At 34.3% G+C, this 19,235-nt stretch overlaps 1 protein-coding gene across 1 annotated transcript; it reads right to left on the reverse strand.

Moving 5' to 3' along the window:
* Positions 1–4,173: 4,173 nt before the first annotated feature.
* LOC128237914 (receptor-type tyrosine-protein phosphatase alpha-like) lies at positions 4,174–18,158 on the reverse strand. The gene is made up of 17 exons (XM_052953491.1): positions 18,063–18,158; positions 17,279–17,366; positions 16,679–16,752; positions 16,491–16,527; positions 16,158–16,255; positions 15,753–15,875; positions 15,472–15,617; positions 15,184–15,319; positions 14,426–14,575; positions 13,858–13,942; positions 13,624–13,697; positions 12,937–13,074; positions 11,498–11,655; positions 10,788–10,926; positions 10,477–10,481; positions 9,088–9,245; positions 4,174–4,562 (listed from the first exon to the last, which is right to left on the reverse strand). Exons 1-17 carry the CDS (start codon positions 18,156–18,158, stop codon positions 4,174–4,176), a joined length of 2,094 nt encoding a protein of 697 aa, XP_052809451.1.
* Between the last annotated feature and the right edge of the window lie 1,077 nt (positions 18,159–19,235).

The following is a 19,235-nucleotide window of genomic DNA, read 5'->3' on the forward strand; positions in this document are numbered from 1 at the left end:
TCAATATTGATTCGAAAATGGCCTTACGATTATGTTACACTCACTTAAGAATTAATTGCGGGCTTGATGTCATTATCGGGGTATGAACGCAACTGGGCTGGGCAAAGTGTGTGGAGTGCGAAGGACTCCATGCGTACTTTGACCAGCCCAATTGCGTTCATATCCCCGATAATGACATCAACTCCGCAATTCATTCCTTTTATTTACACCAATAGTTCATTATTTCATTCAGGAATTGTTAGAACAATCTTTCAGTAATCCTTTCTTACCCATTCTGTAAATAGAACGACCCGACTGTAACCGGAAACATTTTTTCAAATGACGTCACAAAAACGCGGGAAAAGATCAACCACTTAAAATCACTTTTAAACGTAAAATTGAAACACTTTTGGCAACAAAACGTTTAAAATATAATAAATTACCACTTTCTAAAATGTTGATTTATACTTTTCGGGACCTGCTGACACAATACAAACAATAACAAGATCAATAGTTTTCATGTATATTGTTATGCGATGAATTGCGATCCGAACATATCCGAAGATGTTGCGTTGATCGATTGATGAACGCAATTGCCGAAAAGTAGTTTATTTAAGGAATAGAAGTTGAGGTGTAAATATAGAGTCTTATACGACAGATATTAGTTGTAATTTTGTCGACAAATTAAGTTTACAAGTTATGTCAAATTAACCAAAAATCGGCAAAACAAGTTCAATGAACGAAAATGATGTCGATAAATCCCTTGATTAAGTGAACAAGACGACATTGTTTTACAACATGTCGAGTTATAATTCATATATTTATCGAAAATGCTACCTGATCACATCAATATTATAGACGACATACGCTTCCATAATGCGGACATATTGTTGACAAAATGTTGCGTTGTAACTCGTGAAAGTCGTCTTTGAACATGTCGCCTTGTCAACCTTATCACTTATCTCTCAATAGTTACGATATACGCATCCTGCAGGTCAAAGTACATGTTCTTTTGTAACATAAACTTCCTATAAAAGGTATTTATGTACGCTAAGCATATTAAGATTGTTTGGATTATGTGTGAAAACAAATACGTACTACAATGTTGAGGCAGTTTGACAAAATGATATATACATGCTTACTTATCGTATTTACTGTTGCGCTGCAATTTTACACTGGAATAAGCATTGTTTGTGTTTCTTTCAAGATTACTTTTGGAGATTTATTGGTATTTTTAAATCACCCTGTGCACCATGGCTATCCATGGCTATAACGCTAAATTTTGACCGCCGATGACGGAAACTGTTGTTCATACGCCGACTTAGTGAGAAATAGGTCTCATAGAATTTGTAGTATTGACCCGTGTTTCAATGCAGCCAATCCATAAACTTTAAACGATAAATTGTTAATGCATTAATGTTCCAAACAATAACCGTTTATACACAATTATTCTTGTTCAAGAACAGGGCATGAATACGTTTAACCAATTAAACTGGTCGCGTTTTACTGATTTAATATTTGAAAGTTCGAATGTTTAAAAATAATAGTTGTGGATTAACATTGGTTTAAATAAAGTTAAGAGTTTTATGATATATGGTTACATGATACAAGGGTATTCAATCTCCCTCACTGTCAGAGAACAGTATTATTCGCTTATAGATGGGTTGATTTTCCGATGAACAGTGAAGATCACCCTTCGTTGTTCACATTTGCCGTGTGGAGGAGTATTTCAGTTTATTTATCAGACAATTGTTATGTGGATTTTCAGAGAAGTTCGTATTACAACGTCAAGACAATTTAAAAAATAAATCAAATGTATCGTATAACATCAAATTGCTGTGCGAGCATTGGTTTTCTTTTGTAATGTTTTGTATGAAAGTAAATGTCCGATCATTAAGCTTCAGCAATTATGATTACAATTTCCCTAATAAACAAAAAAAAATATGTGAGAATATGCCGAGATACACAGACTGCCAAGCGTCCTAATTGTGTACGGGAAGATCGCTAGAAAGGAAATAGTCGTTCAATTATATTTTCAATTTATGTGCGAAACTATTGCCAAAATGTATAGAATTGTACTCTTTTTTAAATAATAATTGTAATTCCTCTTAATAGTTTTCAAAATACTAGATGTATACTCCTCATATCGATAACATGCAAATGGAAATAGTTATGTCTGCTTGAAAGTTATAAGTAATAGTTTTTAATCAATGCAGTTCCGGTTAATGATTATATATAATCAGACATGATTACGTTTTCTTTTTTGTTTTTTAACTTGTAGCGAATTAATCCGTTATTCGTATAAACGATTAATTCTCGCCATCCTGTAAGTCACAAACTTATAATACCACGATCACATTCAGTACGTTATATTATACTTACATATTTTTGTTATAAGGTTCAAGACTTTAATCATTTATTATTACCACACGAAAGGCCAAATATGATGTCATTGTAGCTTTAAAGTTGCACTCTTACAGATACATCATTTCGACAACTTTTTTTATTTTTTGTCTTAGAACGAGCCATTATTTGCGAAAATCCATGAAAACCATTTATATAAGACTGCTGACAAAAAATAGATCGCAGATCTTTATATTTTAGTTCATAAATTAATGTTTTATGCATTTTTCTTAAACCGTTAGTAACGGATTAAGCTATCAAACATTAATTTTCGGACGGAAATATGCAAATCTGCGATCTTTTGTCAACAGTCTTATACCACTGGTTTGCAGATATTTACGCAAAATTTTGCCTTTTCCAAGACAAAAAATAAAAAACAAAATGTAAAAATGGTACATCTGTGAGAGTGCAGCTTTAAATGGCCGTGCACGACGCACATCACCTTTTGCGACTTTTTGTTCCAACTTATTATTAAGCTCTCCATGCATGACCCAAGGTTGAAGGTCCTTCACGTCACAAATCTCTTTTATGTACCAAAACATATGTGCCAATTTCTTAGAATCTCTCCGTGCATGACAATGTTAAAACCAGGACACGGCTTACTTTACTGCAAATGCATATATGCAGCACTCCATAATGATATACTTATTAGTTTAACCGTGCCATTTGAGATGAGGACAGGATTTTATACGGGACACGTCGTCCTTTTGTACCGAACGCCATCCTTTCTTGCATGACAAAAGTTTAGGCCGGACACGGAAAATCGAACGCACGGACGAATTAAAAATCTACCTTCAGCAGCATAAAACAATGGCGTTACGTCCATATTTCCAAACTGAGCTATCATGCAGGAAATACAAATAAATACCGTGTATAAATTCAAATAATTTTCTTCTGATACAAATATTACGACAACAGCAACTATAATTCTGAAACAGTTAACAACAGCATTTTCAAAATTGGTTTCGCTTCGGCAGTGACAAAACCGTGTACCGGTGTCCAATCCAAACTCAAATCAAGTTTGTAAATTCTCCCCCCAAAAAAGAAGACAGACGTAAATCATGCCTTGTACATTCAGAATTTTCCTATACATCATATTGAACTACATCTCTTACATATTGGTATTAATATATCCACTGGAAGAACACGACTGTCAACATACATTCTGAAAGATCTCAAACAGCATGTTAACTTTAAAACTATGAACAGTCTCGCACACTGTCGATGTGTTTAACGCTATACCTAGAAGTCCATTTATTTGCAAAAAATCGTGCCACTGAATGTTTAAAACTCCTTTATACGCATATTTTCATGAAAAGTTCAGTCATCTTTTTTGAAATGTCAGGCAGCCTCTTTGTACACTTTCACAAAGTCTCCATTGTCGTCATATCTGGTACAATTGACGTATAACTTGTTATATTGTTGACTGTAGCAGACACTGCGTGGCCAGTTTATACCCTAATTTTTCCCTAGAACTTGCGTCAACTGGCCACTGGGCAGGTCCAGGCGCATTATATTGTCACTCCCAAAACCACAGACGATGAGCTGGTTATCCAACAAAAGGATGCTTGTTGGTGCTCTTAGTGCAGGATTCTGGAAAGTCTGGATGAGGTTCAGGTCCATGTCCAGCTTGCTGATGGTATTCTTTTTGAAGTCTGATACATAGATGACTGTTGTCTGATCTTCCATGATAACTGCCAGGTACTCGGGATCACAAAACATTGACTCCTCTATGACTGTATCTATCTTCTTGGTCGTTTTCATGTCCATCATCTCCACTTTTCCACTGTATTATGATAGTATCAGTCTGTCATTATGGTAGCCATTACCTCGAGAGTCGCTATCCACCCTGATGTTGGCTCCAAGAGCGATTTCTCCCCGAGTCTCCAGGAACTGAATTTTACCGGAAGTTAAAGAAACTGCCACCCTGTCACCGGGGAGGAGACACATGTCACATGGTCCACCTGGCACTCTGACCTGGGACACCAGTCTACTTGTCTCCAGATCCACAAGCTTCACTGTTTCGTTGTGATAATCAGTAAGAAGAAGTCGGTTCATTGGCAGAAGGAGCATGCTCGTCAGCCAGCTGTCAATAGCGTCAGATGGATCCTTGACTGGTATGGACGAGGATGGTGTGAACTTGAAGTTCGTCACGTCAACATAAGCTTCAGCCTGAACGCCTGTAACAGATTAAATCTTTGAGCTGTGCAAAGTTAAGTAAAAGGGTTTTGTCAACAGGAAATAATTTATTCTAAAACAGGAATATCATTACTTTGTATGTTCCTTCCTCTTTGGAATACAGTGAGTTCATATATGTCCATAAACAATAAAGCAAATACATTTGATATATAAATATATATATAAGCAATTCAAGAATTTTCCTGCATGTTGTGTATAAATTCTGATCTTTCCTCATAATTTTCGTTCTTTCGTTTTTCAGATGATTCAAATATAGATTTAAAAAATTTGGATACATTGCGTCTCCTAGTCTTTTGTTCTTTAATTCATGGGAGCCGACTGCGTCAAAGGAAGATGCTTCTTCTAGGAGTTTCTTGCCGGATACCTCCATTCTAGGTCAAACTGCAGCGACAGTTTCAACAATAAAGAAAGCACATCGTTCTTTTGTCGTGCATGACAATTTGCGCAGGATACGAAAGCATATATATCGATCATATTAGATAACATGAAACAATCAGATAATAGGGTTAAATCTTATATCAGACTACTTCAACAAAACAGAATGATTAAGATAGATATAAATGCTAGATATTGTATTATTATTATCATATATACACATGTACGAAAATGCACAAGATATGTACCTTTAACTATTTTCTGCATAGCACCTTAACAGATTTGGTGACTTGCGAGTCAATTATTTCAATATTAATTATGAAATTTACTGCCATTTACAGACTGCTTTTTTCCAATTGTCCTTGCTAGAACATGATATGTTTAACAAAGTTGATAAAAGGTTATTTTGTAAAGTGAAAAAAGGATATCAACAAAGAAATATGTCAAAATGCTCAATTTATTAATTATTTATAGCGGCAAAAATGGTAAGTTATGAACATCATTGTGGGTGAATAATGTATTTTTGTTATCTAGTTCTATTCTCCTCATATTGCTAGTATTCAATAATGTGTCCTGTACGATTTCTGGTTGATATAGAAATATCGTAAAAACACTTTAGTCCATGCTTGTTCTGTTTAGCCATTGATCATTTTATGTACAAAAAAGCGACCTCGAGTATAAAAAGTGACCCTGTATTTCTTGATATTTCATATAATTTTGGATATATATATTTTTGATAATACAATTATTTTTTTCAGGGTATCTTTATAACCAGACACCATCGAAGTTCCAGCTCGACGATATTGGCGTCCTAACAACGTTGGAACATTACTACGGAGTTATTGACTAAACCAGCTCATGTACCTCAGCCGGCAACTGGATGTTTTACGAGGCTTTAATGTGTTATGTCTGATTTTGTTTTTTGTCATGGGACTGATTGGTAAGAGGTTGTACTGCTTCACGAACATCGTAATAAGCTATTAATCTAGCCCAAAACAATTCTATATTCTGATAGAGTGTATTAGTTAGATATGTCTGTTTTTTCGAATGAGTACGATAGTTTAAAGCGGCGGCTCGAACTTTTTCTCTTTGTTTCGATCTAGGTTCGTGTTTTATAACGAATTAAAAGATGATGCATTCCTTTGGAAGTAATCGTTTTCAGTGTGAAGTTTTTAGAATACAGTTGCAGAAAAATAACGTGTCACTTTACAAACGCCTTGCGAGTTTTATACGTAACATAAATGTTTGGAAAAATTGTTGTATCTGTAAAGTTTACCAAAATTACTCGAAGAATTAGCCTCGCAATTTTTCGATCTTTTCATGCGGTAGATATCGCTTTGTGCGCTTGGGTCTCGCTACTGATAGTATTAAGCATTGCCACAGTCGATTTGTAGTGGTAAATGTGGAGTTATAGTAGATGCACTTGGTTCAAACATCAATATTTGTATATGCCAATTTAAGAATCTTCAAAATGTTGTATTAGTTCTATACTTCCTGGTCCTCATTTTCAAAATTAATAAATAGATATCAGTTTAAAAACAAAGAAAGATAAATGGCAAATAGAATAATAACCAAAGGATTTGAATATCATACCTTTTAAAAATCACGATAGAATAACAAAAAAAAAACAAATCTCATGTTTATACTTCCTGTAATCTGTCCGTTAGCACTAAGTAATATCATGGTAAAAAGAGACGAATCGTATTTTATATACATTTGCTAGTCAAGAGTGTCATATCATTCAAACAATGTTTAAATAAGGATTACATCCATTTAAAATGGATATCATACGGATAAACATTTACAAAACCACGTTTAAAGAGACTAGACACCAGATGGTTAAAAAAAACCCAGAGAATACGTTATTTCCTTAAAAATAGACTATAATTGTCAATAAGACCTATTAGAAGGCCGATCATACATCAGTTTCCATGATAAAAATAATAAACGTAACAATCATGTCGCTGTCTCATCTGTGTTTCCTTGTGGAAATAAAGCTCATTATGATTTCCCAGTTTAAATCATATCTGTTTATTAGTACAGATAAATATACTGACTTTTTTTTATTGTTTACCCGTTTAAAAATAGCGCAATCGGTTCCAAGTTTATAGTGTGAATATTTAGCATGTGAAAGACACGTGATTAGTACAGATACATAAACCGACGCTATTTTTAAACTGGTATTTACGAGATAGACAACCCAAGTTTCGATTTGAAAAAAAAAACCGCAAAAAAGTGAAAGATGCATGCGTCGTAAGCGTTGTGATACATCGGTAAGTAGGTTTAATGCGTTGTACACAAAGATGTCAACTTTATGTAAGTGTTTGATATTTATTCTTTTGCAATTATATCATCTGGTGTCTAGTCCCTTTAACGACCATTAAAAAGACGAATATATGCGCATATAAAATATGAAGGAGAAAAAAACACATTTAAAAACTGAACTATTTTACCTACCAAAATAGTGTGGTATTTAAGTAAACCTAGATGTTTGTATTCAACATTTCTCAACGCACCAGTTTGATATATTGACAATGATAATCATTTCTATTAATCTTACTTTTAATCATGAAAGCAAAGATAACATACCAAACCATCCTGCACGAATACACAATAGACAAAAACCTTACCACTGTTCAAAAGTAAAAACTCAAGTCTATAAAAGGCTACTTTAAAAGTATAATCTCTGTCGCCTGATGTCATCAAAGCGATGAATATCAACCAGTATCAACAAAGAATGGAATCTACCACTGAACGAGAGCTGCAGACTGCCAGTCAAGCACTGGCTTTAGTTCGGTTGTGGAAATAGCGAGTAGTAAAAGATGCACTCTTACTCCCAAAATGGATTTACCACAATTGATACAATTGTTTAATATACCAAAAATGATGAATACTTGTTGGGAACAATGATTCTTATAAAGGATACCGAGTTTAATCTTTAAGAAAGGTGTAGAGAAAAACGGACTTTATACCTTGTGGGACAATAGTAGATCACAGTAAATTGTGTAGCACTCATCAAAACATTTAATATGTTTGCGTTTTCAGCTATTAAATGCACGGTTACAAGTTTGTTATCAGTAATTTGACTAATTTCTAATTTCCATGAATGCCTTATTTAGTAAGAAGTTAAAGGTTTATCAGTCAAAAGGTATGTTTGGTGTACATGTGTATGTATTGATTTTGAATAACAGTGGCACTTTAAGATAGTACGTTGAATATGTTGCTGTATTTGCTTTAAATTTATAATAACTAATTATGTTGCCTTTATTCATAAAGATAATTATATATCTTTGCATAAAAGTCAAGGCTAGCCCTGCTTTCTAACCATGGCTCCCATGACAATATTACATCCTTTTTATGCTATGAAAGGAGTATCAGTCGACGTATGAAAATGCAGGAAACGTATCATATAGTTGGTAGTTTATGTTTGTTTTAGTAACGGCCATGAAGTCCTCTCTGCATCAATGAAAAAAGGCAGGAACGTAGTGCGAACTCCTGGAATGTACTAAGAACGCAGCGGTCACTTTTTATTGATGAGGTATGGTCGCCATTGTCTCCGGAAACGGCGTTCCTGTTACGTGGACATTGGACATGATCAAGCCCAGGTAGCGCGGATGTGGCCGGAACAGGAAGCAGTCATGACCTTCTTACAGCACAATTAACGTAGCGCAGACGTAGCGGATACGTTGTATTGACGGTTAGAGAGTAGCAACGACGCAGTGACAAGTCCGTCCTTGTCTTCTGCGCATCCACTACGAAAATGCATTTTTCGCTACGTCCTATCGTCCATATTACGTTAAATATAACCCAGGGAATACTACGTTTGTTGCACCTCTATTGTATGGCCATGACGTTTATATCACGCCCACAGTGCGTCCAAACATCAACAAACCTACGTTCTCACCACGTCGATGCAAAAAAGTACAAATACTGGCATTAGTTCTTGTCAAGTCATTGATATGCTCAGGAATAATGTGCTTATTTCACCAAGAAGTGGTAGTGAATTAACAGTCAAGCTGAGAGGTTGATACTGCTGTTGATGATGAAAACACGGAAGACAACGAATTTCTTGATCGGGGCGTCTTTGGCGGCATGTCGAATGAAGACTTCTGTTTGTCCGTTATGACCGACTGCTTGCTGAGCTGAGAATGAAAACATGCTTTTCTGGTGAAGGAGGAAAGATAAGTTTAGGGCACTCAGATTCACTGCTAGTTGATTTAATTTGGGAACCGATGGGGTTCTGTCGCTTCTTTCCAGGGCCAGCCGATGCCTCCTGCTGTTGCCTGACCCTATTATGAGTGTTTAATATATGACTGTTCTTCGATGTTTGACTTCTAGATAAATAATGAAAATTGCGTAAAATTGCAGGACTATTTATACTTATAGATGTAATAGTTACGTGGCGGATGCAGTAAAAACGTAACTAAATAATACACTTGTAAGTTTATGCATTTTAAGAACAGCTGAACTCAGATAATATATTATTTACTTACAGAAAATACATCCGACACAGTTATATGATCAGTATAATACATTTCTCGAAAAAAAATGTGCGCAGAACCATATGGATATCTCTATGATTTATAGCAACAGTGTGAGAATATACCCGAAATGCATAACATTGCACATTTTCCGTTATTTTCTTAAAATCTATTTCATTTGATTTGTTTTCTTATTCATTTTACTGTTCGCGAAATAAAAGCGTAACTATTGTCCACATTTTACAATGGCTGAAATGACGTGGAGATCTGTTACGAAGTTATCATGCTTGTCTAGTCATGGTATGATAGCAAAACAAAGTTATTAAAAAATAACAATTATTGGATCACAAAACAAAACGGTTAGAAGCTTTAATAATAAGTTTAAACATATATCATGCCCAAAAACATATTTCACATCTTTATGATGTTATCAGCAATGTGTAGTATAATTAACAAACGCCAACTTCAAGAAAAAACAAGATATACACATTAAATCTGATTATAAATTAAACACACATAAATTGAACGTAGATGCTTCTTTCCTGTGTTTTCTTTTACTCAACTTTCTGACATCCAAACAGGTCTTTAGCTTTGTGTAAGCTTAATATCCAACAAACAAACAAACGCAGCTGCAAAGCCTCACGATTACAGACGAGATGCCTTTATGTTTTATGCCATAAAACCAGTATTTTCATCTATATTGTAATATTTTAAAAATCACGAACAACTATTTAATAAAAAAAAATGATTATTGATGACACACACATACACGCACGCACGCACTCACGCACACAGGCGCACACGCGCACACGCGCACACGCACGCACACACACACACTTATAATGGTCAACAATGCAGATTTCGGCGTTGAAGGCTTTGTTTTAATGAACGTAAATTCTTAAATTATTGATTCATTTCATTTCGAACAGCACACAACAGTACTAGGATCACTGTTATACTTAGGGACTTTTCTCAAATGATTTCATATTCCGTTGATTTTTTGACGTGTTCCAAAATAGAATCGTAAATGAATTCATACTGGATCTGAAAGGAAAACAACTCCGTTAAAAAGACTGTGAAAGGTGGCAGGAATTATAAAACAAACCATATTATTTTAAATTCAATGAAGTCTTACCTGATTTTGATGCTCATATTTAATACTGACACCTTCGAATCAAAATTAGGTTAGAAAATTTGAAAATAGGTAAAAGATTATACAATTAAGTTGCAAGGTTTCTGGCACAAAATATCATTTTCTTTAATTGCAATTTTAAGACAAAAGCAAAACAGTCAATATAACACATTGTCTAAAATTAATACGAAAATATAAAATGTACACTTGTTACGTACAGCACTGGGTATGATGTCCCTGTTTCTCTGTTTCATCGTCTTCACGGTCTCCACGATGTTGATCTTGCCTCGGGTCATTTCCATACGTTGTAGCTCATTCAGAAGTACTGCGATTAACCCGCTCCGCTCATATCCCGTCCTTGTTATAAGATAAAATAATAAAAAATACACTTTTATTTTGTATTATAATTCAGCTGCTAGACAAAATGAGCGACTTACGTGTAAAGCACAAAATTTGTTGATTAAATAAGGCAGCGTTAACTGTATACAGCACAACGATCGCATTGAAATAATTTATAAAATGCTTGCGATATGATTGATATACAGGAAGTCCTCGTTTGAGTTGATGTTTGATCATACGATCTTATTAGCATTCAAACTTGCCAATAGCAATTGGTGAACATTTTATTTCGTTTAATTAAAAAATATTTGACAAAGAATAAGGCGTAGATACAGACATTTTGGCACTCGTTTCACGTCATCAAGACTGTGTCGAGCTGGTGTGCAAAACTCTAACTCGTTTCTATACGTTTCATCCATGATTAATTTTAAAGACATGTAAAGTAGCATAATGAACTACAACGGCATTGTATGATGATGCTACTGTCATGAGGCCAAATCTCCAATATGACCAATACCAAACTCTTTTTAAATAATTAACATTACACATGATTCAGAACCATTTTAAACTCCCTTAGTAAGGAACCTACTCGCAATGAATCAACACAGGTCTGTTTTCGTCTAGGTGCGGCTGCCACATTCTGACATCATCGAGGCATTCTAACATGTTTTTCAGTGGTGGGATTGTTGCGTTTTTTGTCCAACCAGTGAATTGAAACTGTTTTATTGTTGTTACATCTTCTTCGTCCTTAAATGCAAAAAAAAACTTCATTAGACACTCTATACACTTTCTCTTCCATTGTAATAGTTTAGTAAATATCTATGTATGCTTTACAAAAAACAGCATTAAACGTTTTCGAACAAATGATTTGCACAATTACGGTGCTGAACTTTTGCATTACAAGTTTTTTAAGAACCAGACCTTATTGTTGTTATCTCGGAAAGAGAAGCTCCTTTCATTAAACGTTTTGTTTTTCTGTTCTTGAATAATGTTAACCGAATATCTTCCAGCTTTCCCAGCACCATTTCCACCCATGTAAACAGAGGTCTGCAATGTCAACTTAACAATATGGATTATAGCTTGTCTGCAAATTTTGTCAAAGATCAGAGACTATTTATTCATCCTTGACTACCTTCAGTTTCTAGTTTTTAATAAAAGGTATGTATGCACTGTGCTGTTTTTGCTGTTCTTCAATGTATCTTGTTTGTGATTTATTTTTGTGTTTTATGTATTTGGCGTTTACCCAGTGCCATTAAATTGGGTTTAGGTTTAAACTGTTTGCTACTTAGCTTGTGTTTGTAGTTTTTCACATAAGTATTAAGGCAATACGAACAGTAACGTTACCGGCTGTTACGGTCAACATGTTCTACAAATTAAAGGTAAGCAACAGGGACGCACCGAATTAGCCATATTATCACAATACCACAGACACATACATAATAAACCATGATTGATAAATGTTGGGTTGACCGCCTTAGATGTGCCAGTCATCAGATAATACTATTACATGTACAAGAAAAAAACATATTTGTCAAAACCTTACATAAAATGAACATCAATGTATACAACACATTGAATCTTACTAACTGATGTATCATTTTGCTTACAACACATGCAAATTTCGCAATTATGCTCATTTTTCCAATTCGAAATAAACTAGGGCTGTCTACGCCGTTAATCACAGTATATTTTTTTTAAAGCGTCGGTTTACTTATATGTTCTCATAAACATATATGAATTCAACAGGGAAATCATAATGCGCTATTTTAAACAGAGAAACAAAGATGAGACAGCATAATTATTGTTGTGTTTATTATTTTAACCATTTGAAGTGGTGTATGACCGGTCTCCTACTAGCTGGCATTGACAATGCTATTCTTGCTTTGAAGAAATAATGTATTTTCTGATTTTTGGACCATCTGGTGTGATGGATTCTCAATGCGCCAATCATGTGTGATTCGAAATATGTTCTGCCGTTTGGTATCTTCTGGCATTGAGCTTTAGTTCGTTTAACATGTGCTACCATACCTGGTGGGCTCGACTGGAAGTGGAGGTAAGCATGATGACGGTGATCACGTGCTGCTCTTCCACAAGAGACCAAAACTCTTCCAGCTGCTCTTCACATGGTGATTTACACAATATGAACGTGTTCTTTCCGGAAAAACTCTGAAGTTTAAGATTCACTATTTGCAATGCATTCGACACCCAAATAGTAACACCATAATGGATAAATAATTGGAGAGGAAACTGATGTGCGACTGAATGCTTTTTATGCACTCCATGGTTTGGAAGTATTTTAGAAATAAATAACACTTACATGAGATATCGTGTTATTTAATTTGCATACGACTATATGCGTTTATGTACTGAAATCTTTCAGTTGCTTGATAAATGTGCGCCTAACGTGTATAGCACAAAGCATATTGATTACATTAGTCAGCGTTAACTTTATAAAGCACTTATAGATCGCATTGAAATAAAATGCTTGGGAAATGATTTTTATACTAGTAGTCGACGATTTGTTTGCTGTTGGGTAATACGATCTGATTATCATTCAAACTTGCCAATAGCTAAAATCAACTGAGTGACAAATTAAACCCATTAAATTTTAAATCATTTGACAAAATATAAGGCATGGATTCAGATAAGTTATCACCTGGTAAAATTCCATTTGAAAAAAGATCTCACAATATAATAAGTTCGATGGATATTTACCGGCAACAGAATTGCGTCGAGCTGTTGTGTAAAACTCAAACCTCGTTTCTTTAATTTCGGTCGGTATGCGTCGACTACAATTAAGACAATGTGTGTAATACTAAAATTATTATTAGTATTGCAACTGTGAAATATAATTATTTTTCTCCTTTCTTTTTGTTTTGTATCTGATCAAAGATATATTAAGATATACAAAACACATGTATTACACATAACACTATCTAAAACCCATACGTTCGGAAATTATTGTTTCCATGTTTCCATATTCTGGCCCCTCCTGCACCTGCTCGGCTTCATTTGTTAGACTTTGTTCGATCAACTGTAATCAGTGTATAAAAAATGGACAACGATGCAAATAACAACAATTAAAAACAACCACACTGGTAACAACCAAAGAAAATGGCTCAGGTCCCAATTACTCTAAACTTCTTAAGTCCCTAGTAACAGGATAAAGCTAAGCTCACTATGTTTTTAATAATTTGCGTAATATTTACGTCTTTAATAGTTTTTATCCTTAAGATAGGATGTATCATTATGATTACCACAATACACCATTTTTATTTTTCAAAATCCAATTAAAGTATGTATTTTGGCTAATTGAAGCTACTTAAGCCTGTTAAGCTTAATAAGTTTCGAGAACATGGGGCATATATAATCGAGCAGCTAACTTAAACTGAATGATCTAATAAGGAACGAGGAACAAAACAATAATAACAATAAATTTTAACGTTTACTATCTCTAAATTGATAAAAATGACAGTATCCAGCAGTCACTGTTTATTCGGTAGTTATTTTATTTCACCTGAAACTGTTTAACGAGCCTTGTTTGTTTGTCTCCCGGTTCTCTTGCTATCATGAAGGAATGGACATTTTCAAACTGCCAATACCAGACGTGATCCGTCCCGATTAGCAGAGCTTCGGCAAGCGCTTCGTGTAAGTATATGTACTGATCCTGTCGTGAATATTTTTAAACGTTTATATCACATGAATTAGCATATCAGCATCAATGGCTGAGATCAAAACTCTTTGTTACTGAAAGATCGAGTAAATCTTCAGGATATCTCCCGAGTGTTCTTGAGTTATCATTTTTCGCCTGTTATTAAATTTTATTCATTACATCATCGTGTAATCAAGTACGCCTCACGTGTATGTAATTGGTCCATTAGTTAACTCTGTTCTTATATATAACAATAATCAAACCAGATAGTTTCATCGTGCATGTTATTTGCAAACTAAAATTATTATTGTGTACATGGATAACTTAAATTGATCTAGTTCATTTTGTAAATATTTAACAACATACTTTATCTCATTATTAATAGTTGCATTTAGGTTTGTATATAAAGGACTTGTTCACCGTCATTTATTTTGTATTCTGTATTTATATATTGTATTCTGTTAAATAGAAATGACATTTTTATGTTCATGCTAATAAAACTTTGACTTGACTTGTAATCAAACTACAATGTATTCTACACAATTAGTAATAAACACATGTTAATATTTTGTAAGGTTAATTAAGTATAGTTTAAGGATTGTTTAGTACATAATAAAGCCGACCTTTGTCTGGACCATGTTGACTCGTTGATACCTCATGGCTTCTACCATTTGCAATGGTTTTACATATTTCTCAGTCTTTGCCTGATCTACGAGGTTGTCAAGAGCTATAAACGTGCCTGACCGACCAACTCCGGCACTATAAAATTACAAGCCCATCTTTTCGATAGAGAACACCTTTCAAATGTAAATTCAATATCTTACTGTTGTATTTGTTACCCATGAGTATGCACGATTTAAGTTTGGGTTATTCCAAATCCTGTCATACTTATAAAACTATAAGAACATTACCTGCAGTGCACGATGATCGGCGCAGATGCAGAATGGGTTTCAACTGCATTCAAGAACATAACAAGGCACCATCCATTGTCAGGGACATCATTGTCGGGCCAGGTCCTAAAATGATACTGATGAATTCGCCTGGATTTACTTTGCGCCTGGAAAAGATAAATAGAAATACTATTACAAACCGTCATTGAAACTTAAGTAGTTAAAAAAACAATGAAAATTATGTGAGATCTCATTTGACGGCAATAAGATGAATTCTAAATATTTAAAATATTGACACTTACCTTTTTTGCAACTAATGTTCTGATTTCATAATCCCGAAACTTTTTTACGTCTGTAATGGATATATCGATTCCACCATAGGAGCAAGTTTGACCCATTTCTGGCCAATACTGAAGGCACTTTACCTGATAGAAAATAAGGCAGTCAACGAAATATGCTCAAAAGTATTCTGCATAGCTAGAGGTTCAACGTCAACATAACGAAATGCGGCATTCAGAAAAGTATAGACATTTTATGCTGGTTACTTTTTAAACGGTTTACACTTATAAAGATATATCACAAAATAGTGCATGTATTAAGCATTGTGGAATTACATTTAGATATATAATTAGAAGACAACAGCAAATACAACTCGGAGTACAAACATAATAAGTAACTTATTAAATTATTGTTTCAACTGAAATTACCGTAGCCATTTCAATAAGGTTAGTAAGCATTACAATCTTTTCAGCATTTTCCTGCCAGACCATTCGCCAGAATTCGTCAATCATGCTTTTGTTTGGACCTTCACGGAAGCATTAACATAAAAGACATGATTGCACAATCTTAGCATTAATACATTACCCGTTCAATAGTCATTAATTGCAAACCTTAACTTAATTGGAAAAAAACAATACAAATGCTTAGAAAATAGAGTTTGAGATATATATTCCATTTTCTGACAAAATTAATATCATACTGCATATTAATACTTGTGTAAATTCGTTAGATATCGTAGAAAAAATGCTTTCATGTATTACCTTGAGAAGCGATAAACTTTTGAGCTTTACCGTAACCCTGTCAAAAAAATGAAAATGATCTTCAGTCACGGCATAAGATTGTGCTGGTAGGCGTTTTATCTAGTTTTTATCAGTTCTTATACATCACATGTGTACAGTACATAACACTTGTTTAAAAAATTCAAGATTATAAAATAAAATATGTTTACGTCTATGTAGCTGGCATTAATGTAATCGCAGTCGCCATCCTTTTCCTTCTGTAATGGCACGCGTGAGTGATCATCTAAACATAAGCAGAAAACGCACGAGTAACCGGGTAATACTGAAGTCAATGCAAAATTATTGTTTGTTACTAGGAAGAAGCGATCTCTCTGGCCAGATTAATTATACAATAATGATTGGTTACACGATATAATCTTCATAACCTATTCAGAAAGACATTGGCAATGTGGTAGTTTGTGTAAAGGACGAGGTCATCTTTCACACCAAAGTAATTTTAAAAAAATATTGTTTGTTTAAGCGGATTTTTCCCTAAACCGTACGTCTATATTTTGAAGAATGCAGTAGTGAAAACTATGTGTTATGATTGTATTACTTACAGAACGAATATATCATAACTAACGTTCGAGTTATAGTATTAAAGTTCCTAAGAAAGATGTTCTTATGTTCTTTACAAAAGTTAAGAAAGGTATATTTCAAATTTACCAGGCTATTAAATCATTTACTTTTAGTAATGTTCAGGGTACAACATATTCACTTTTTATTTTAAGTTTGAGTTGAATGCTTTGTACTAGCGTGTCGAGACGTACATGCATACATCTCCCTGTATCTGTTCTTTCCTTTGTTTTCTTCTCTCTCAGCCACATCGTGTTTATAAACAAGACCAGTAGGAAGCTCCTGTGTGCCGAAAATAAAAGATGTATTTTTTATAAAAAAATATATACCTAAAAAAGGATTGCAAATAAAGTTTGTCATTTTTGTTGACCAGTGTAGTCTTGCTTCACTTTGAATACATTCATAATAATTATACAGCAGGATGCCATATATTTATGGTTCTAAATAATTGAGACACAACAATCATGCATGTATCCCTTGACCAATAGGAAATCTATAACACACTGAGTCTTTATTTGTGTGTCATTCCTCAATATATTCATTACAGAATATAACAAGAGCGCCCTCGATCAAAAGCCAAAGCTCATCGGTTGTATTGCAGTCGAAAAAGAACACAAGAATAGTATTCAGTTTTATAAACACAATATTCTTTTCTTATATCTAAATTATCTTAACATGATTAGAAAATGAGTCGTTTTAATTCCATTGGGCTTAATTTAATATTATTCCAAAAGTCAAAAAGGTTACGGACCCTGCTTTGCATATGCATATTGTATTGTCTCTGGCAGCATGTGTACTAAGCGTCATTTGAACGTATTTCTTATTGTCGAAAGGTTAATGCGTTGCACCACGATATGACAATAATAAAATGTTGTTTTCTTCATAAGAAACAGCGCAGCTAAAATTTATCATTTGATAAACGAATAACATGAAACATGATCAATTTCAATTCAATGAATACGTGTTTTGCTAACTTACTGAAAACTCGTGATCAAAGTGTTCTGTCTTCTTCTTGTCTCTGATATAATCCCACAGTTTGTAAATCTGAATTCCATGTTCCGTTTTCAAGCTCATAGTAATTAAAATCTGCGTCCGATTGATGCACAACTGAAATACATTTAATGTATTTTGATATACTCTAGCACCAATGACCACGCAGCATGCAGTACAGATGTTTGATCAAAGCATAACTATAACTGCGTCCTTAAAGCCTCAGCATACAGTTGCTTTCCAGAAATACACTGTTAATCTAAAGACATGTGTTTGCAGTTTAAGCTGTCTGTTTATAAAAAGTTCTGAAGGAGCAATAGCGCCGCTTATTTATATATTTACTTACTTTTGGAAGCATCTAAATATGTTTGCTTTGTTGAATTTGAACCAGTCTGCTTCTGGTCATCAAACAGAGCGTTTTCGTATGTTTGACTTGATTTTGTTGGATGCGGTTTTCTGTAAAATGTATAGTCATGGTATATATTTTGCTATTCAGTCAAATCGAGTCACATAATATAAGTACTCAGCAATGACAGAAAAAATCCGATAGAGAAATGGTTTACCGAAGTCTTCTTCTGTAGAAGAAAAATCCGACGCCAACAGCGACAGCGACACCACACAGAGCTCCAACTACCCCTCCTGCTACAGCACCGACCGAAAAGGAAGATGGTCCACTTTGGTCTTCAACTAAGGTTGAAACATATAAAGCTTACCCGATAGGCTCATAAACAAAAAAGCAATAAGTGGAGTGCTTGATATTAATTGAGGCATTTCCGTATCTAAATCATTTAATAGAAATATACTTTAAGCTGTTTATATAGTGTTTCGTTTTGCTGTCAATTTGTTGCCCATGCTATGTTTTAATCATCTTAAATGGTTCAAGCTCATTCCCTCTCTAATAGAAACTTGCTCGGCTGTATGCCACACACGTTTTTTCAAAATAATATTGTTTAATAACTTGATTGTCCGAGTATTTGATTTTAACAATAACATGCATTGTCTGCAATTTACTTTTGTGATTGGCACTGTATTGTATCATTATTTCTTACGTAAGTTACATGACGATCCTGTCCACCCCTGTTCACACCCTTGTTGGCCGCAGTCATCTGTTACACCGTCGCACATTTCTCCATTTGCACAGTGACAGTAGTGTTCGCAGCC

The sequence above is a fragment of the Mya arenaria genome, chromosome 6, assembly GCF_026914265.1.
Source record: "Mya arenaria isolate MELC-2E11 chromosome 6, ASM2691426v1".
Taxonomy (NCBI): domain Eukaryota; kingdom Metazoa; phylum Mollusca; class Bivalvia; order Myida; family Myidae; genus Mya; species Mya arenaria.